The sequence below is a fragment of the Trichoplusia ni genome, chromosome 21, assembly GCF_003590095.1.
Source record: "Trichoplusia ni isolate ovarian cell line Hi5 chromosome 21, tn1, whole genome shotgun sequence".
NCBI lineage: Eukaryota > Metazoa > Arthropoda > Insecta > Lepidoptera > Noctuidae > Trichoplusia > Trichoplusia ni.
Window position 1 is genome coordinate 1922421 of NC_039498.1, and position 22315 is coordinate 1944735.

A 22315-nucleotide genomic window follows, 5' to 3' on the forward strand; every position below is an offset into this window, starting at 1 on the left:
CGTATTAATCGAAACATGCATCGAAACCAACATCTTAACTATTTTAAATGATTCATCGACTAGTTTCTGGGTCCGAAACTAGTCGGGCAATACCGAACACGCGTGGGTAAGCCTTTGCAACATTTAATGATGAATCATTTAAAATAGTTGAGATGTTGGTTTCGATGCATGTATTTGTCCAATGATTTTATTTAGCTTATAAAAGTGGAAATTTATAATAAAAATAAAATAGTGACTACTTTTGTCCTTACTTTTCTTTTCCATTTAGTAAATCCTTGTTTTTTGAACAATCAGCCGCAGAGGGTCTATTAGGGACGATGCCTGCCAGGCCAGCGACATTGTCCGAAAGGGTTAACGCGGTTCGGGTCGGGTTTTAGTCAGCAAAAGTCTGACACTCCTTCCGCTTAACCCAAAGCGGACTTTCTTAAGACTTTTAGGAACACATTCGATTGTCCAAAATATACTCTATTCTCTCTTCAACAGGGTGGATATTCCCTTAATTTCACTTCTCTTTGAAATAGGTAGGAAACATGACTTATAACACTTATAATAAAAGGATAGAGGAAAGAGATCGCATACCGAATTCTTATCTAGAATCTTTTGAACATGGAATGTTCTTACAAAACCCAGTATATAAACTTATTTGTCGCGTCCAACCCTCAACAGATCTCTAATATTCAAAATCCGACCTTATGCCTTCGCAATAAGGTATGACAATGAAAAAAGTCCTTTGGAATCATGTCTAGAATCTTTTTAACGTGAAAAGTAATCGATGTAGGTACAAAACCCCGTAAATTCGTTTATTGGTCGAGTCCAGCCGTCAAAAGACCTCTAATATTTAAAATCCTACTCTAGGTCGACCAAATAAGGTATAAATTCACTTACTTGTCACTATTCGGTGCTGCTAGTAGCTCAGTGGCCCTGGTGATGAAGACTTGCACGAGAGAACCAAGGTTGCCGGTCTGTGGGTTGTTTTGGAGAAACTTTTGAAGTAACGCTTCTGCACTGCCATCGAACATTAATTGCTCTTCACTGAAATATAAAGAAAAAATAATTAGAATTAGATTTTAAAAATCTAAACAACCACGTTTTTAAATGTCATTCATTTAAAATTTTACCGAAATCGGTCCAGTCGTTTTTATAGTTGTAAATTGCATTGACATCGGGTTTGAAGCTACCCTGAAAACTTCAACCTGCTAGCTTATCGGGAAGTGCCTCGAAATTGACAAGAAAGATACATACAAGACAGTGAGTGTATAAAAACGTCAGAAAATGGTTAAATTGAAAGCGCCTATTTATTGAGTGACAAACATTCAGCATGTAACTAGTATTTTTAATTATATGTATAGCTTGCATATGAATAAAAAAAATCTTTTCTTATACCTTTACACCAAACTTTACATTTTTACAACACATTATACAGGATTGGATAAAGATAAATAGATACATGGTGCCACAAATACGTCTTATTGTTAAAAGCGATCTTTTATAGACAAAGTTTGGATGAACTTTACTCTGAAGGAGTAACATTGGTACCGGTAATACCTAGTTGCTTACTTTGGCACTAGATGGCGTTGTTTGCATGTTGTAGAATATTATTATGATAAACTAGCTGTTGCCCGCGACTTCGTCCGCGTGTTTAGAAGATAAGTTAGGAATTTTTGAACGGAATAATTTTCCCTGCTTTTTCCACATTTGCCATTGTATCTTCACTCCTATTAGACGCAGCGTGATGGTGTATAGCCTAAAACCTTCCTCGATGAATGGTCTATTCAACACAATTTTTCATTTTGAACCAGTAATTCCTGTGATTAGCGCGTTCAAAAAAACTAACTCTCCAGCTTTATATATTAGTATAGATAATTTGGTCTTACCCCACAGAAAATTACAATAAACAGTCAGATATTAAAAATTGCACAGAAAGTAACCAGTACCTATTGACGTATGAGTAAACAATTATTATTTATATTATTTTAATAATTTACATGCATGCAAGGGAAAATAACAGAGAAAATTAATATAATGATGAAAGCTCTGCACATTGCAAAATAGCCAATGTTTAGTGAGTGAGTATTGTAGTGTTTATGTCTGCGAGTGTGTGTATATGTATAATTATGCGATTATAAAAAAAAAGTCGTTCATAGATATATCAACGCATACAAAAAAAAAACTATTTAAAAACCAGTGTTAAACTGTATGTAGGAAACAAAGTAACAAATAGTTTTAGATAATAATCATGGGAACCAATTATAACGATAACGTTCGTTACATGTACCGTTAAGTAACATTCATTTTACTCTGATAAGGAATAAATAAAACAACGAAAACTCTGTTAAAAATGTATTCGTATATATTTACTACTAGCTTTTCGCCCGCGGCTTCGCCCGCGTCGAGATCGAGTTATATCGCGTGTCCAAGAGAACTCTTCAAAAGTCCGGGATAAAAACTATCCTATGTTCTTTCTCAAGGTCAACTCTATCTCTGTACCAAATTTCATTAAAAGCAGTTCAGTGGTTTAGACGTGAAAGCGTAACAAACAGACAAACAGACAGACGGACAGAGTTAATTTCGCATTTATAATATTAGTAGGGAAGTAGGGATGTTTTGTAAAAATAATAGGTCAAGTTCGACGAGGAGTATTGCGTACAAATGGGATTAAGATACACAAATCCGTTGAGTATAAAATAAATTTATAGGTTACCCTCAAATTTATTAAAAGTATTTATTATCCTCATATTTACAACAATTAGCTGTTGAACGCAGGCCCGGTCGATAAAAAACGAAAATGATTCTACGGGCAAATAAAATCGGGATAAAAACTCTTAAAAATCCAACGTGTTAATCTTGGTTACAAACTATCTTTGTGCCAAGTTTCTTCTAAATCCGTTTAGTGGTTTTTGCGTGAAAGAGGAACAAACATACACAAACTATCACATCAATATGTCTGCTACATCATAACTGTTTTATTACTGTCCTTATTAAATAATTAATTTTGCGTATAATAATTTTCTTGTATAAAATTTGGAAACAATGTATATGGGTAAAAAAATGGTGTTTTTTATACGTAAATCGTAGTCGCAAACGGTAATGTTGTTTGAAACCTGTCAAAACAGTCACACTTAGCGAGGACAGAGTATAATGAGCATAGCATGAAATTAAAGATTTGAATAACCATTTGTTTGTTAGAAGGGTTCGGTTGTTCAAGTGCTCAGAAAAATACAAAATCATCTACACAAAACCATGGCTTCTGTAGTCAGTTAAGGCAAAAGGCAAAGATTTTTGTTGTTGAACGGCTCGTGCCATACGGAATTTAGTCCTTGTGTCGCGAGGGTTTCACAAACATTCAAGTCACATGCACAAAGATACGCGGACTTAGACCAAGCATCTGTGGATCACACAAATGCTTGTCCTTCGTGGGGATCCAACCCGCGACACGACGCGCTCAGTGGACAGACCTCAACCACTTGGCTATTCGTGCTGTCTATCCATTAAAACTATCTTAAAAACCTTTCATAATTATAACTAACAATTTTTTATAATAGCAATGATTATTCAATTACCAATCACCTCATTAGAAATATCCACAACTGTGAATGTATATTCTAATTAAATGATTCTATATACTTACGCGCTTGACGGAGGATTAATATTGAATGCCAGCAACTGATTCCAGAACGGATCGTTAGGACAGACGGCCTCGGACGAACAGAACTTCATCAACAGCTCGTTGGAAGACAACTCCGAGTATTTGCTTATAGCTACACCCATTTTCTTCTGGAAAACGCAATGATAATATAATTAAACTTTAAGTCATATTATTATTAAACCTTATTTGAGCTGGCAACATCCTGCAAAAGTACTACAACAGTTTCTTTTTTAATCCTAGTCTCAACATCATGAGAAGTAAAATGATCTGCATCATAATATTCCATGGATTTTGAAAAAAAAATAGGTTTTCAATAAATTAAACTACTATTTACTCTGTAAAAGTATTATTATGTACAATCATTACATATTTCTTTGATCATAGTATAATTAATATATACATAGTTTCTTTATTTACAAAATTTCAATTTCTATTTATTTGTACGTCTGCAGTATATTATTAGCTTGTGTGGTGTAATTTATGCAGTATTAACTGTACTTATTGCTACTTTCTCCTTGCTAAATAACAATAGTGTTTATTTAACCATGACATATGTTGGTGAACTAAAATTGAAATCTAATAAACAAGTATAAAAATAATGGCTATAAATAGCTAGAAAACATTAGAATAGGTAACAAAAAATCATAAGTCACATTTATTTTATTATAATATAATTATGGTGGGATATGCACTCTTTTGGGGTAGGCCTACATTCAGAAGTGGATGGCAATAGGCTGAGAAGATGATGATGATGATGATGCACTTTTTTTAATGACCAATAAGTAGTTTGAAATACAATTTAAGTGAATGGAAATCTTTTTATAAAACTAATTATCTTTTTTGCATAAAACTTCTTTTATAAAAGAACCCACTCACATCATATGGCTCTTAAAAAAATATTTGAAATATCTATGACTAACACGCTATCGATTATACTAATTTGACTCAATGAGAAAAATAAAATTGAAAGGTACTCAATGGTAAATGATTTGCCCGATGACAGTACATCACGCACTTGAAATATAATAAGGATATCGTTATTCTTCATATAACTATTATACTTTACTGCAAGGTATATGTTATTAAACAATAAAACTAAAGGATAACAAGATTTATGGCCGTAAACAGATATGTGTAATGTTTCTTTCCCCAAAGTAAGGGAATTTGCCATTATACTAGCACAACGTGTGTATAACAATGAAAATTAACATGTCCAGAATACTTACCAGATAAATTCGTACGGTCTAAGCTAAATTTAACATTAATTAAGCGATTTAATTGTTAATTTAAACCTCAAATTGTTTAGCCACGAATTCATTGCCGATTTGACAACAGTCTGACGTTTCAGAGCAGTGACAATGACAATTTGAAAATTATTGCGTTCATAGTCAAGGCAAAGAAAATCGATTGATCAGAACTAGATATGAAGGTTCTAATGTTTTTCTTTTTACTTAAAACTGAAAAAAAAATTTTAGAATTTAATGAAGCCTTAAAATAATCAGATTCTTTTTGTAGATGTAGATTGTGGATATTTTATCTAAAAAACAATAATATGTGCACACCTTCAATTCAACAATTGTTCTTCAAGAGTACTTTAAGTTTGAGTTAACTATTTATGGTATTAATCGTTGTTACAGAATGGTATCAGAAGTAATATCATCTATGCGAAATTTAGCCTTCATCCTTTTGTGAGACGGACGGACAGGAATGTTACAATTTATTTGTAAAATACATAATTACCAGAAACCTTGGGAGATTCTTTTTCCTTTGCCTTATGCTCTAAAATTACCCATCTTTCAGTCTGAGGCACAAGTAAATCATAAGTAATAATAATCGATACATCTATACAAACATTATGAAGCTGAAGAGTTTGTTTGTTCAAACGCACTAATCTCAAGAACTACTGGTTCGAATTGAAAAATTCTTTTTGTGTTGAATAGACCATTTAAATTCCATCTGATGTATCACTAGGTGTAATTTGCTAATAAATACATTAGTTATGTCTTTACAGTTTAAGATAACCGTGATTCGTAAATATAATGTAACTCACTTGTTTGTTGTTCACTTTCTTTAGTTCCCGCCTCACCGAGTACTCGTTCAATAAAGTTCGTTCTCAGTTCCGTCATTTCCAGAATCTATCGTTCATTCTTGCGACCATATTTTATGAAAAGTTTTCTCAGCGACCGGTGTTGTACTTGTTTTTCGTTGTTTTATGAATTGCAATCAATAACATTGTAATATGGAGTCTGAAAGCTATGAAGTAAAAGTACTGCATTATATAAATCCACATTTGATATGGGTTTTAGTTAAAAATGACAATGAAGAAAATAAAGTTCACTTCGAACAAATAGGTATTTATGGTATATTGCCACAAAATGTAACTTTGGAAATAGATTGCGTGGTGAAAACTGAGCAAAGCGAGGAGTGGATGCCGGCTGCGGTTTTTGTTATGAAAAGAATATTCATCGAATCGTCAAGACTTTGGTTTTCTCCTACCTACTTGGATAAAAAGTAAGTCTAAAATTTCGAGTTTTGAATTAAGCTTTTGAAATCTGATACTTATATCCTTGGTTTCTCAAATATCTGTAAACAAAGGCTTGGATTTAATTATCGTGCTTGGCAGAACACTAGTAATACTCAATACTCAATTATTTATTGCGTTCCATATGTACATCAAGGTCTTAAAATAAAAATCGAATAATACAGAACCATTATGGACCCTGTCGGGCACAGCAAAATCTTTGGAGAGTACCTACCTACTCATTCTTTTTAACAACACAAGCTAGCTTCAGCCTTTCTTGATAGCGAGACGATCAATCGTCCATCAATCGATCGTCGTCAGTCACATTTCTTAATGTTTCAATTAAAACAATGTTATAATGATAAGTTATGTGTTATAAGCTAGTTCTTCGGAAACTTGTAGGATATTATTAAATTTATAATAGCTTACAACTGTTACTGCAACTTACACATTTAACTTTAAGTGATAGCTGTACAAATATTATCATAATAAGACAAAAACCAATATTTAAATATGTATAATTAATTGTAGGCTACAATAAATATCATATTATGCCCAGTATATGTTTTACCTATTTTGTGGTTAAGCTGGTCTGTGTAATTTTTTGTTGAGTTTATTATATCACATGTTATAAACAATCACATCAATTAAGACTGTACTTAAATCTTTTAATTCTCTACTTAATTGGTATAGGTAATTAGGTACTCAATGAAATAAATCCATCTTAAAAAAGAGAATCTGAATCTTGGGGAGTGTTTTTATAAAAAAAACATGTTTAAAAAAATTAAGGACTGATTTGTTTTAGTGGTTTATTTGACTAAGTAGTTAGTAGTTTATTGTTGTTATACATTTTATTCTCAAAATGAGTTCTAGCCAAAATCACACCAAGATTTGCTATGTTGCTTAGTACCTATTAAAATTGAGTAATGTGTTTACCAAGCAGGTCAGCTCAGTCTAATTGGAATCTAAACCAGATATCAAGTAGTTTTTATTTGTGACTGCCTTTAAGACCTTCACCACCCTCTGTATCATACAACATAATTTCCTTTGTCTTCCAGATCATCCATTTTCGATGACAACACTCATAAATATGGTGACTTAATTATAGAATTAAAAAGCGGGAAAATTGTCAGCCTATGTGACGAACTTATAGAATCTCAGTTTGCTATCGGTGATCATGGCCTCTTCCACGAAGCAATACGTGACAACATATTAAATGTTAAAGTTAACGATGTAACTGATATTATTAAGAACATTAAAAAATCCTGTTTATTGCTAAATGTTCCTAAGAACGTATGGTTGAATGCGTTGAATAACCAAACCGTAGTACTGCAGGAAGCCCAGCAGTTGGAAGCAATGATAAATTCTAATAATTTTGATGGGCACAACGGTGACAATGTTAGTATGTTGTTGACAAACAAGATGAATGATTTGAAGTTATGTAAGGATGTTGACGAGGAGTCCGCTGGACGAGCCAGTTCTCGTCAGAGTCCCAGGCCCAGTCTTTTAAGCGGAGCCCTGAAAAAGAAGCTGGAATTACTTCAAGCTCAAAGTCAGGATACTACGGACTCTGGGCCTCAGAAAAGTGCAGTTGTTTTGTCCCAGGAATGTAAAAAAGAGAAAGCTCTTATTGATGATGGCTATAAAGCTGAAAAAGGTATGTTTTTCATGTTATATAAAAGACTGTTATTTTCGTGTTTCAGAGTTATAAAAGTTATTTATAAAGTTAGGTGTATAAAATCTTAAAAGAGGGTTTATAATTTAATAAAAATAAAAAAAATCTAATTCTCTATTTTTAGTATAAAAAAAGTATAAAAGTTGATTGTTTCATTCTTATCACATCAAATTTTTGTAATGATTTTTTTATACATTCCATTGTATCTATCTACAAGTACCAACATACAACAACAAAAACAAAATGCAATTCTTTCATTACAGGTAAAAAACAAAGAAAGCCAAGCACCTCACACAAAAGAGAAGTCACTTATGTAGCCTTTGGACCTGCTGGACTCAAGCCTCAAGAATTCGCCGTGCACAAGCAACAACTTCTAGAAGACGAGGAACCGGTTAAGAAGGTTCCAGAACACAAGAAGGAACCCCAAATAGAAGTAAAACGAGATGTATACTCTAAAACCGACTCTGAGGTAAACATAAAAATAACTAATCTAGATATACTACAAAAAATAAAAGCTAAAAATGATTTGTTTGATAAAAATACTAAGAAAAATAATACTGCGACTAAAGCTGAAACTCTCAGTGCTATGACAAATAAACTAAGGTACCTAGAAGATAAAATATCCAAAATTAATGACAGTATGTCTTCTACATCGGATAAATCTAGTTCTGTAATTGATGTAGACTCGGACAACGAAAGTGTGACAGCATTAGAAATTAAACTAGGCTTGAACAAAACTAAAGTTAAGAAACCAGTTGAGTCTGAACCGCTAAACTTTGTGGAAGACATAAAACCTCATGTGAACCCATTTAAAAATCTAGACGGTAGTGTATCTATTTTCGTTGACAAGTTAGTTAGTCCCGTCCTCATGGTACATACGAAAAAGAATAATCGAATTCAAACGGTAAACAATATGAGAGACATTCCCTTCGGTAAGGATATTCATGTGGCTCTAAGAAATATGTCCGTAAATGAACCAATGAGACCTCAAACGGTCTCTTGGTCTACAGTACTTAGAGGCCACAGTTTGTTCTTAATAGGCCCATTCAATAGTGGAAAATCCATGGGATATTTGCCGGCAGTTAGTCGCTTAGTTAATGATTATAAAAACTCGACTCAACCTATTTTAGGACTTAGTACTATAATACTATGTGCGACTTCCCATTCCGTGGCGTCGGTCGAAAGTGCGTGTAAAATGTTCCTACATGGTGCTAAGATCTTCGCTTGTTATGCAGGTATAGATGATTTAAAAATAACTACAGCGTTATTGAATGGGTGTGATCTTTTGATCTGTACTCCGACGTTGCTTGTTCGTCTCATTCGAGAGGATTTCAGTCTTGATCTTCGCAGCTTATCAACTTTCGTTATTGATGACTGTGAACATATGTCGCAAGTGTATCCGAACGAGCTCAAGTTTTGCCTTTTAAAAGTTAGAGACGTGGTTAAAGCTCGCGCTAATAAAGAATGGAAGGTTCAGTATATAGTAGTGTCTCGGATTTGGTGTGATTTCATGTTATCCCTCGCTAGAAAAGCACCTGATTCCGTTATATGTATCAGTGCATTTGAAGAGTGTGTCTTATATTCGAAAGTAGCCACTTCTGTAGAGTTCCTTGTTAGAGAAAAGAAATTAGACTCGGTTATCCAATTTCTGAAAGACACAGACCGATCTAAGAAAACTGTCATCGTTTGTCGATCAGATGATGAAGTTGATATTCTAGAAAAAACTTTAACCAAATTAAAGTATGTCACATTTGCTTGCAATAGTTCTATGACTATTCATAATTTGTACAAATTGGGTAAATCTTTGAACGAATACGTTGAGCCTGTATCGGGACCGATATTAATTTGTTGTGACGGTAATTTAGCCCACTTAAACGTGACTGATGCCTTTTATTTAGTCCACTATTCCTTACCTGCCCTGTTTTCAACGTTCTGCAAAAGATTTTCAGTTTTGAACGACAATTATCCATCCATTTTCGTAGATGAGGAAAGTCCCTTAAAAATTAAGATTCTACTTGATGATACAAATATTGAACAATTGCCGAAAATACTTCATTTCATAAAACGATGCTCGAATGATATTCCACCTCTGTTAGACGAGATTAGTACGAGCGTTCTATCAGAAAAAGACCTTAAGAAAGCTCAGAATCTAGTTTCAATATGTAGAAATCTTTTATCTCTCGGAAAATGTCCAGATTTCTGGAATTGTAGTGATAGGCACGCGGTATTCAAAGATTTCGATGAACCAAAGGCTTGGGTACCGAGAGATGGAACTATAACATTCCAGATACTGCACTATCATTCCGCTGTTTACTACTCAGCTCGAATTACCTCTTGTATCACTAAAAGTACCACTACAAAGTACCCTCAGACATACAGTTTACTATCTATTAAAATGGGAATGTATTATAGCAAAGAAAGTAATCGAAGGCTCCATGGGACACCAGTAGTAGGAGATATATGCGCGGTTACTTTAAAACAGAATCTTTTCATGAGATGTCAAGTCACGAGGATATTACAAACTACTGCCCACGGGCAGCCAAATCTTGTCCGAATTAAATTGATCGATGAAGAGAGATATGAAACGACAAAAGATGTCCAGTTGTACCATTTACCTGATGATCTTAAGAATATTGAAACACACGTAGTTACAGTTATAATGGCTAACCTCATGCCGCAGGATAAAGACGTAACATTCTCAAAACTAGCTAGAAATAAGTTGAAAAGAATCACAGATGAAAACGAAGACGTTTACTTGAGAGGTCAAATTAATTTGGTCATAGGTAATCATGTGTTCGTTAATACTGTAGAAGTCTGTCAAGATCTGTCATCGCTTGACGAAATTGTAGTTAAAAATGATTTCCGCAAAGAACTGTTAGATGGGCACGCATTAGATAACCCTAATCACATTGTAACTTTAAAGAAATTGTGTTATAATACGCCATGTGAAGACAAGGAACAAGAACTAGCAGTTGAAGTCCCAAAACCGATTAAAACATTACCTAAAGGCAGATGGGCTCATCTAGAGAGCGATACATTTTCCTCAGTTTTCTTCATGTCCGCCGAAAATCCTTGTAAATTCTTCGTCAGACCGATCAAATTCGAAAAATGTTTGACTACATTGATTAAAGATATACAGAAATATGTAGCTGATGACCCTGAACCTCTAGAAGGTGTCAATGTAGGTGATATCGTCTTGGCTGAGTTCCCCGACGACGCTACGTATGAAAGAGCAAGGATAGATAAAATTATTGATGAAAATAAAGTCAGTTGCTTCTTTGTAGACCAAGCGGACTGGAGAGTAACTCCAATTAATAAATTAAAACCCATAACTGAACAATTCATTAATTTACTTCCATTTCAAGCGATTGAATGCAAGCTAATAGGAATACAGCCGGTTGGCGACGCTTGGTCTGATTTCAGCACAAATTTCTTCGCCGATAATTGCTATGATTCAGTTGACAAACTCAAACATTTATACACAAAATACTTTACAAAAGAAAAAGCTGAATTTACGGATGGGCACAAATATGGAGTAGTTTTAGTGGACACATATTCTGAAAATGAAGATGTTATTATCAATCAAGTGTTGATTGATAAGAATCTAGCTGAGGAAACTGACGAAATACATTATTTAAATGATATACAGTTCAAAAGAGAATCATCGAAAGATACAGATACAGAATCGGATGTTGAATCTGATTTAGCAAAACCTCTTTTTGACGATAAGGACAATTTTCAATTGGTAAAGAAGTTACCTAATCATATTCTTAGGTCAGTTCCTTTAGTCGATTCTGATGACAGTCTTGACAGTTTCGATTTTGTAACTGACAGTTTCGGAAATCTGGGTTCCGTACCTATTTCTGAAGTGGTGGCTTTAAAAGAGATCCCTGAAAATGTAAATAAAATTGATACAAGTACAGTCACTCCAATTGAAAAAGTTATAAAACCAAATGATGAATCTAAAAATAGCTTAGTTACTGAAAATTTAGTAGCACAGCATTATGGACAATTTAGTAAACCGAAATTACTATGGCGACAAAATTCAAATACAGTAACAGTTAAAATAAAACTAATAGTTGACGAATATGATATCAAAATCCAAGAAAGACACATCACATTTTCAGCTGAAGCTAACGACACGAAATACGCGTTCGATTTCGAATTATACGGCGTAATTGACCCTAAAAGGTCAAACCATTCGAATAAAGGTCAATACATCCAGGTCAAGCTGTGGAAAGTGATGGCCAGAAATTGGTTGACCTTGACTAGAGAGAACGGTGTTAACAAATGGATTGTTTATGATGTGGAAAGTATAGATGTGTCATCTGGTGATGAATCTGATGATGATGATCAGAATAAGGTTAGGCATATAAATACATTTCTTGATAGCGATAGTGACGATAATTTACAAGATGATATTAGTTTCTCGTATAAGCGGGAGTAGTTTCTTGTGCCATGTTTTAAACCAACAATTTTATATTTATCATTAAAATTAAAATTCATTTATTCAAAATGGGCTGCTAATAGGGATGATGACTGGGCATAGAACGTAGAAAACTTCACGAAGTTTTAATAAAGCTTTTTATTATTATTTTTGCCAAAAGGTGGTAATTTGAGGGTTATTAAGAACATGATTAGAATTTACCTGATTGATGGTTTTACACCGTACCGTAAAAAATATGATGAATTTAAGATTCACATTGAAATTTAAGCAAAACTAATCTCGCGCTCCTTAACCTATCTATACTCTTGTTTGTCTTTTGTTTTTCGGAAATGTACGGCACCTGCCTTTCTACACATGGTGATATAAATAAATTGGCAGGCGGTTGGGTATGATACCGTCATGATTGACAGTAGGCGGGAAACACAGTGCGAGCGGCTAGGGGTGTAGAGAGATGCACCACCGATTCACCAACGGGTTCCACCCCCGAGCATATAGCTCTAGCGACCACTCTAGACAGGTGGCTAAGGCAATTAAAAGCTTGTTGTCCTGTACAGAGTGTATGCCCCCCCCCCTCCAACCATTATAGGTGCGACACCGATTCCAATTATCGTTATTACGTCGTTAGACACTCCCACCCGCGAGCATACAGCTCTAGAGACCACTAGACAGCGGGCTAAGGCAAGTAAGAGCGTGAGTCCTCGTAAGGAGTGACCCCCGGGGGCATTCAGGTTCCGTTGTATTGCTACTCAAGGCTCGCCACAAGTTGTCCTACGGCAGTACGCTCCTACAACCCACCCCTGTTCTATAAAAAACTAGACATAAGCGGCCCAAGGTAGCTGTCAAACTATTGTACTTAGTGAAAATAAAACTAGTACTAGAAGTATTAGTATTACGTTGTTAGACACTTTCACCCCCGAGCATATAGCTCTAGCGTCCTCTCTAGCCAGCCGGCTAGGCAAGATAGAGCTAGGATTCCACGTTAAGAATTACCCTCAGGGGCATTCAGGTTCCGTTGTACCGCAACTCACTGACTCTCCACAAGTTGTCCTACCGATGTATACTCCTACAAGAGACGTTCAGATACATTTTTATATCTCAAGGGTTACAAAAAAATACTTATTTACCCTCTGGTCTTTCGTTATTCCCATAGTTTGGTAAGGAATCGCCCCGAGGGGTTATTATTATCTCTTTTAAAATTCACGGGATAACCTCATGTTAAGACAATACTTTATTTCAAATAGGCCGTTTCTCAGGCACTTTTACAACGTTACATTACTGACCCTATTTGCACGGTTCTGAGTGTCATTCTTATGGAGAAGAACCGGCAAGAAACTCCATAAGAGCGTGAGTCCTCGTAAGGAGTGACCCCCGGGGGCATTCAGGTTCCGTTGTATTGCTACTCAAGGCTCGCCACAAGTTGTCCTACGGCAGTATGCTCCTACAGTAGACCTTCAGATACATTCTTAGATTTCAAGGGTTGCAAAAGTATACTTATTTACCCTCTGGTCTTCCGTTAGTCCCATAGTTTAGTAAGGACTCGCCCCGAGGGGTTATTACTAGCTCTTAAAATTCACGGGATAATTTCATGTTAAGACACTCCTTTATTTCAAATAGGCCGTTTCTCAGGCACTTTTAAAACGTTACATTACTGACTCTCTTTGCACATTTCCAAAGTGTCATTCTTATGGAGAAGAACCGGCAAGAAACTCCATAAGAGCGTGAGTCCTCGTAAGGAGTGACCCCCGGGGGCATTCAGATTCCGTTGTATTGCTACTCAAGGCTCGCCACAAGTTGTCCTACGGCAGTATGCTCCTACAGTAGACCTTCAGATACATTCTTAGATTTCAAGGGTTGCAAAAGCATACTTATTTACCCTCTGGTCTTCCGTTAGTCCCATAGTTTAGTAAGGACTCGCCCCGAGGGGTTATTACTAGCTCTTAAAATTCACGGGATAATTTCATGTTAAGACACTCCTTTATTTCAAATAGGCCGTTTCTCAGGCACTTTTAAAACGTTACATTACTGACTCTCTTTGCACATTTCCAAAGTGTCATTCTTATGGAGAAGAACCGGCAAGAAACTCCATTAGTTACTCTTTTCAAAATAAAATATTATAGTATCATTTTACCACCATAGACCACTCTAGACAGCGGGCTAAGGCAAGTAGGAGCGTGAGTCCTCGTAAGGAGTGACCCCCGGGGGCATTCAGGTTCCGTGGTATCGCAACTCACTGACTCGCCACAAGTTGTCCTACCGATGTACACTCCTACAATAGACGTTCAGATACATTTTTATATCTCAAGGGTTACAAAAGCATACTAATTTACCCTCTGGTCTTGCGTTATTCCCATAGTTTGGTAAGGACTCACCCCGAAGGGTTATTATTATCTCTTCATTACTACACATTACTCTACATTACTGACTCTATTTGCTCATTTCCAAAGTATCATTCTTATGGAGAAGAACCGGCAAGAAACTCCATTAGTTACTCTTTCAATTCACGGGATAGCTTCATGTTAAGACACTCCTTTATTTCAAATAGGCCGTTTCTCAGGCACTTTTACAACGTTACATTACTGACCCTATTTGCACGGTTCTGAGTGTCATTCTTATGGAGAAGAACCGGCAAGAAACTCCATTAGTTACTCTTTCAATTCACGGGATAGCTTCATGTTAAGACACTCCTTTATTTCAAATAGGCCGTTTCTCAGGCACTTTTAAAACGTTACATTACTGACTCTATTTGCACATTTCCATAGTGTCATTCTTATGGAGAAGAACCGGCAAGAAACTCCATTAGTTACTCTTTTCAAAATAAAATATTATAGTATCATTTTACCACCAAAGACCACTCTAGACCGCGGGCTAAGGCAAGTAGGAGCGTGAGTCCTCGTAATGAGTGACCCCCGGGGGCATTCAGGTTCCGTTGTATTGCTGCTCAAGGCTCGCCACAAGTTGTCTTACGGCAGTACGCTCCTACAACCCACCCCTGTTCTATAAAAAACCAGACCTAAGCGGCCCAAGGTAGCTGTCAAACTATCGTAATTTGTGAACATAAAACTAGTACTAGTAGTATTAGTATTACGTCGTTAGACACTTTCACCCCCGAGCATATAGCTCTAGCGTCCTCTCTAGCCAGCCGGCTAGGCAAGATAGAGCTAGGATTCCACGTTAAGAATTACCCTCTGGGGCATTCAGGTTCCGTTGTACCGCAACTCACTGACTCTCCACAAGTTGTCCTACCGATGTATACTCCTACAAGAGACGTTCAGATACATTTTTATATCTCAAGGGTTACAAAAAAATACTTATTTACCCTCTGGTCTTTCGTTATTCCCATAGTTTGGTAAGGAATCGCCCCGAGGGGTTATTATTATCTCTTTTAAAATTCACGGGATAACCTCATGTTAAGACACTACTTTATTTCAAATAGGCCGTTTCTCAGGCACTTTTACAACGTTACATTACTGACCCTATTTGCACAGTTCTGAGTGTCATTCTTATGGAGAAGAACCGGCAAGAAACTCCATAAGAGCGTGAGTCCTCGTAAGGAGTGACCCCCGGGGGCATTCAGGTTCCGTTGTATTGCTACTCAAGGCTCGCCACAAGTTGTCCTACGGCAGTATGCTCCTACAGTAGACCTTCAGATACATTCTTAGATTTCAAGGGTTGCAAAAGCATACTTATTTACCCTCTGGTCTTCCGTTAGTCCCATAGTTTAGTAAGGACTCGCCCCGAGGGGTTATTACTAGCTCTTAAAATTCACGGGATAATTTCATATTAAGACACTCCTTTATTTCAAATAGGCCGTTTCTCAGGCACTTTTAAAACGTTACATTACTGACTCTCTTTGCACATTTCCAAAGTGTCATTCTTATGGAGAAGAACCGGCAAGAAACTCCATAAGAGCGTGAGTCCTCGTAAGGAGTGACCCCCGGGGGCATTCAGGTTCCGTTGTATTGCTACTCAAGGCTCGCCACAAGTTGTCCTACGGCAGTATGCTCCTACAGTAGACCTTCAGATACATTCTTAGATTTCAAGGGTTGCAAAAGTATACTTATTTACCCTCTGGTCTTCCGTTAGTCCCATAGTTTAGTAAGGACTCGCCCCGAGGGGTTATTACTAGCTCTTAAAATTCACGGGATAGCTTCATGTTAAGACACTCCTTTATTTCAAATAGGCCGTTTCTCAGGCACTTTTAAAACGTTACATTACTGACTCTCTTTGCACATTTCCAAAGTGTCATTCTTATGGAGAAGAACCGGCAAGAAACTCCATTAGTTACTCTTTTCAAAATAAAATATTAAAGTATCATTTTACATTATAATTAATGTCTGCAAAAACGGTTATTATTATCTTTTTGAATTCACGGGATAGCTTCATGTTAAGACACTCCTTTATTTCAAATAGGCCGTTTCTCAGGCACTTTTAAAACGTTACATTACTGACTCTATTTGCACATTTCCAAAGTGTCATTCTTATGGAGAAGAACCGGCAAGAAACTCCATTAGTTACTCTTTTCAAAATAAAATATTATAGTATCATTTTACCACCATAGACCACTCTAGACAGCGGGCTAAGGCAAGTAGGAGCGTGAGTCCTCGTAAGGAGTGACCCCCGGGGGCATTCAGGTTCCGTGGTATCGCAACTCACTGACTCGCCACAAGTTGTCCTACCGATGTACACTCCTACAATAGACGTTCAGATACATTTTTATATCTCAAGGGTTACAAAAGCATACTAATTTACCCTCTGGTCTTGCGTTATTCCCATAGTTTGGTAAGGACTCACCCCGAAGGGTTATTATTATCTCTTCATTACTACACATTACTCTACATTACTGACTCTATTTGCTCATTTCCAAAGTATCATTCTTATGGAGAAGAACCGGCAAGAAACTCCATTAGTTACTCTTTCAATTCACGGGATAGCTTCATGTTAAGACACTCCTTTATTTCAAATAGGCCGTTTCTCAGGCACTTTTACAACGTTACATTACTGACCCTATTTGCACGGTTCTGAGTGTCATTCTTATGGAGAAGAACCGGCAAGAAACTCCATTAGTTACTCTTTCAATTCACGGGATAGCTTCATGTTAAGACACTCCTTTATTTCAAATAGGCCGTTTCTCAGGCACTTTTAAAACGTTACATTACTGACTCTATTTGCACATTTCCATAGTGTCATTCTTATGGAGAAGAACCGGCAAGAAACTCCATTAGTTACTCTTTTCAAAATAAAATATTATAGTATCATTTTACCACCAAAGACCACTCTAGACCGCGGGCTAAGGCAAGTAGGAGCGTGAGTCCTCGTAATGAGTGACCCCCGGGGGCATTCAGGTTCCGTTGTATTGCTGCTCAAGGCTCGCCACAAGTTGTCTTACGGCAGTACGCTCCTACAACCCACCCCTGTTCTATAAAAAACCAGACCTAAGCGGCCCAAGGTAGCTGTCAAACTATCGTAATTTGTGAACATAAAACTAGTACTAGTAGTATTAGTATTACGTCGTTAGACACTTTCACCCCCGAGCATATAGCTCTAGCGTCCTCTCTAGCCAGCCGGCTAGGCAAGATAGAGCTAGGATTCCACGTTAAGAATTACCCTCTGGGGCATTCAGGTTCCGTTGTACCGCAACTCACTGACTCTCCACAAGTTGTCCTACCGATGTATACTCCTACAAGAGACGTTCAGATACATTTTTATATCTCAAGGGTTACAAAAAAATACTTATTTACCCTCTGGTCTTTCGTTATTCCCATAGTTTGGTAAGGAATCGCCCCGAGGGGTTATTATTATCTCTTTTAAAATTCACGGGATAACCTCATGTTAAGACACTACTTTATTTCAAATAGGCCGTTTCTCAGGCACTTTTACAACGTTACATTACTGACCCTATTTGCACGGTTCTGAGTGTCATTCTTATGGAGAAGAACCGGCAAGAAACTCCATAAGAGCGTGAGTCTTCGTAAGGAGTGACCCCCGGGGGCATTCAGGTTCCGTTGTATTGCTACTCAAGGCTCGCCACAAGTTGTCCTACGGCAGTATGCTCCTACAGTAGACCTTCAGATACATTCTTAGATTTCAAGGGTTGCAAAAGCATACTTATTTACCCTCTGGTCTTCCGTTAGTCCCATAGTTTAGTAAGGACTCGCCCCGAGGGGTTATTACTAGCTCTTAAAATTCACGGGATAATTTCATGTTAAGACACTCCTTTATTTCAAATAGGCCGTTTCTCAGGCACTTTAAAAACGTTACATTACTGACTCTCTTTGCACATTTCCAAAGTGTCATTCTTATGGAGAAGAACCGGCAAGAAACTCCATTAGTTACTCTTTTCAAAATAAAATATTAAAGTATCATTTTACATTATAATTAATGTCTGCAAAAACGGTTATTATTATCTCTTTTAATTCACGGGATAGCTTCATGTTAAGACACTCCTTTATTTCAAATAGGCCGTTTCTCAGGCACTTTTAAAACGTTACATTACTGACTCTATTTGCACATTTCCAAAGTGTCATTCTTATGGAGAAGAACCGGCAAGAAACTCCATTAGTTACTCTTTTCAAAATAAAATATTAAAGTATCATTTTACATTATAATTAATGTCTGCAAAAACGTTTATTATTATCTCTTTTAATTCACGGGATAGCTTCATGTTAAGACACTCCTTTATTTCAAATAGGCCGTTTCTCAGGCACTTTTAAAATGTTACATTACTGACTCTATTTGCACATTCCCAAAGTGTCATTCTTATGGAGAAGAACCGGCAAGAAACTCCATTAGTTACTCTTTTCAAAATAAAATATAATAGTATCATTTTACCACCATAGACCACTCTAGACAGTTGGCTAAGGCAAGTAAGAGCGTGAGTCCTCGTAAGGAGTGACCTCTGGGGGCATTCAGGTTCCGTTGTATTGCTACTCAAGGATCGCCACAAGTTGTCCTACGGCTGTATGCTCGTACAGTAGACCTTCAGATACATTTTTATATCTCAAGGGTTGCAAAAGCGGACTTATTTACCCTCTGGTCTATATATTTACTATCTGGTCTGGTAGGGTGGGTTATTATTATCTCTTTTAATTCACGGGATAGCTTCATGTTAAGACACTTCTTTATTTCAAATAGGCCGTTTCTCAGGCACTTTTAAAACGTTACATTACTGACTCTCTTTGCACATTTCCAAAGTGTCATTCTTATGGAGAAGAACCGGCAAGAAACTCCATTAGTTACTCTTTTCAAAATAAAATATTATAGTATCATTTTACCACCATAGACCACTCTAGACAGCGGGCTAAGGCAAGTAGGAGCGTGAGTCCTCGTAAGGAGTGACCCCCGGGGGCATTCAGGTTCCGTGGTATCGCAACTCACTGACTCGCCACAAGTTGTCCTACCGATGTACACTCCTACAATAGACGTTCAGATACATTTTTATATCTCAAGGGTTACAAAAGCATACTAATTTACCCTCTGGTCTTGCGTTATTCCCATAGTTTGGTAAGGACTCACCCCGAAGGGTTATTATTATCTCTTCATTACTCTACATTACTGACTCTTGTTGCAAGGTTCCAAAGTGTCATTCTTATGGAGAAGAACCGGCAAGAAACTCCATTAGTTACTCTTTCAATTCACGGGATAGCTTCATGTTAAGACACTCCTTTATTTCAAATAGGCCGTTTCTCAGGCACTTTTAAAACGTTACATTACTGACTCTATTTGCTCATTTCCAAAGTGTCATTCTTATGGAGAAGAACCGGCAAGAAACTCCATTAGTTACTCTTTCAATTCACGGGATAGCTTCATGTTAAGACACTCCTTTATTTCAAATAGGCCGTTTCTCAGGCACTTTTACAACGTTACATTACTGACCCTATTTGCACGGTTCTGAGTGTCATTCTTATGGAGAAGAACCGGCAAGAAACTCCATTAGTTACTCTTTCAATTCACGGGATAGCTTCATGTTAAGACACTCCTTTATTTCAAATAGGCCGTTTCTCAGGCACTTTTAAAACGTTACATTACTGACTCTATTTGCACATTTCCATAGTGTCATTCTTATGGAGAAGAACCGGCAAGAAATTCCATTAGTTACTCTTTTCAAAATAAAATATTATAGTATCATTTTACCACCATAGACCACTCTAGACCGCGGGCTAAGGCAAGTAGGAGCTTGAGTCCTCGTAATGAGTGACCCCCGGGGGCATTCAGGTACCGTTGTATTGCTACTCAAGGCTCGCCACAAGTTGTCTTACGGCAGTACGCTCCTACAACCCACCCCTGTTCTATAAAAAACCAGACCTAAGCGGCCCAAGGTAGCTGTCAAACTATCGTAATTTGTGAACATAAAACTAGTACTAGTAGTATTAGTATTACGTCGTTAGACACTTTCACCCCCGAGCATATAGCTCTAGCGTCCTCTCTAGCCAGCCGGCTAGGCAAGATAGAGCTAGGATTCCACGTTAAGAATTACCCCCTGGGGCATTCAGGTTCCGTTGTATCGCAACTCACTGACTCGCCACAAGTTGTCCTACCGATGTACACTCCTACAATAGACGTTCAGATACATTTTTATATCTCAAGGGTTACAAAAGCATACTAATTTACCCTCTGGTCTTGCGTTATTCCCATAGTTTGGTAAAGACTCGCCCCGAGGGGTTATTAATATCTCTTTTAATTCACGGGATAGCTTCATGTTAAGACACTCCTTTATTTCAAATAGGCCGTTTCTCAGGCACTTTTAAAACGTTACATTACTGACTCTCTTTGCACATTTCCAAAGTGTCATTCTTATGGAGAAGAACCGGCAAGAAACTCCATTAGTTACTCTTTTCAAAATAAAATATTATAGTATCATTTTACCACCATAGACCGCTCTAGACAGCGGGCTAAGGCAAGTAGGAGCGTGAGTCCTCGTAAGGAGTGACCCCCGGGGGCATTCAGGTTCCGTTGTATCGCAACTCACTGACTCGCCACAAGTTGTCCTACCGATGTACACTCTTACAATAGACGTTCAGATACATTTTTATATCTCAAGGGTTACAAAAGCATACTAATTTACCCTCTGGTCTTGCGTTATTCCCATAGTTTGGTAAGGACTCACCCCGAAGGGTTATTATTATCTCTTCATTACTACACATTACTCTACATTACTGACTCTATTTGCTCATTTCCAAAGTGTCATTCTTATGGAGAAGAACCGGCAAGAAACTCCATTAGTTACTCTTTTAATTCACGGGATAGCTTCATGTTAAGACATTCCTTTATTTCAAATAGGCCGTTTCTCAGGCACTTTTACAACGTTACATTACTGACCCTATTTGCACGGTTCTGAGTGTCATTCTTATGGAGAAGAACCGGCAAGAAACTCCATAAGAGCGTGAGTCCTCGTAAGGAGTGACCCCCGGGGGCATTCAGGTTCCGTCGTATTGCTACTCAAGGCTCGCCACAAGTTGTCCTACGGCAGTATGCTCCTACAGTAGACCTTCAGATACATTCTTAGATTTCAAGGGTTGCAAAAGCATACTTATTTACCCTCTGGTCTTCCGTTAGTCCCATAGTTTAGTAAGGACTCGCCCCGAGGGGTTATTACTAGCTCTTAAAATTCACGGGATAATTTCATGTTAAGACACTCCTTTATTTCAAATAGGCCGTTTCTCAGGCACTTTTAAAACGTTACATTACTGACTCTATTTGCTCATTTCCAAAGTGTCATTCTTATGGAGAAGAACCGGCAAGAAACTCCATTAGTTACTCTTTCAATTCACGGGATAGCTTCATGTTAAGACACTCCTTTATTTCAAATAGGCCGTTTCTCAGGCACTTTTAAAACGTTACATTACTGACTCTATTTGCTCATTTCCAAAGTGTCATTCTTATGGAGAAGAACCGGCAAGAAACTCCATTAGTTACTCTTTCAATTCACGGGATAGCTTCATGTTAAGACACTCCTTTATTTCAAATAGGCCGTTTCTCAGGCACTTTTAAAACGTTACATTACTGACTCTATTTGCACATTTCCATAGT

General features: G+C 37.1%; 2 protein-coding genes across 3 annotated transcripts in view; one reads left to right on the forward strand and one right to left on the reverse strand.

Moving 5' to 3' along the window:
• LOC113504330 (dymeclin) overlaps window positions 1-5001 on the reverse strand; it is a 48776-nt gene extending 43775 nt beyond the window's left edge. Inside the window, exons 1-3 of the mRNA XM_026886591.1 lie at window positions 4873-5001; window positions 3629-3774; window positions 886-1032 (exon numbers count right to left, since the gene is read on the reverse strand). Coding sequence (XP_026742392.1) covers window positions 886-1032; window positions 3629-3768 — 287 coding nt within the window. The 5' untranslated portion in view covers window positions 3769-3774; window positions 4873-5001. The remainder of the gene's footprint in view (window positions 1-885; window positions 1033-3628; window positions 3775-4872) is intronic.
• A 328-nt stretch (window positions 5002-5329) lies between these two features.
• On the forward strand, window positions 5330-12348 carry LOC113504108 (putative ATP-dependent RNA helicase TDRD12). Of its 2 annotated transcripts, XM_026886222.1 has the most exons (3): window positions 5330-6157; window positions 7226-7824; window positions 8106-12348. In XM_026886222.1, exons 1-3 carry the CDS (start codon window positions 5886-5888, stop codon window positions 12287-12289), a joined length of 5055 nt encoding a protein of 1684 aa, XP_026742023.1. In that variant the 5' UTR covers window positions 5330-5885; the 3' UTR covers window positions 12290-12348. The 2 variants fall into 2 exon arrangements, with proteins under 2 accessions (XP_026742023.1, XP_026742024.1); XM_026886223.1 differs by lacking the exon at window positions 5330-6157 and having other exon boundaries at window positions 7709-7827; window positions 8108-12348.
• The last annotated feature ends 9967 nt before the right edge of the window (window positions 12349-22315 follow it).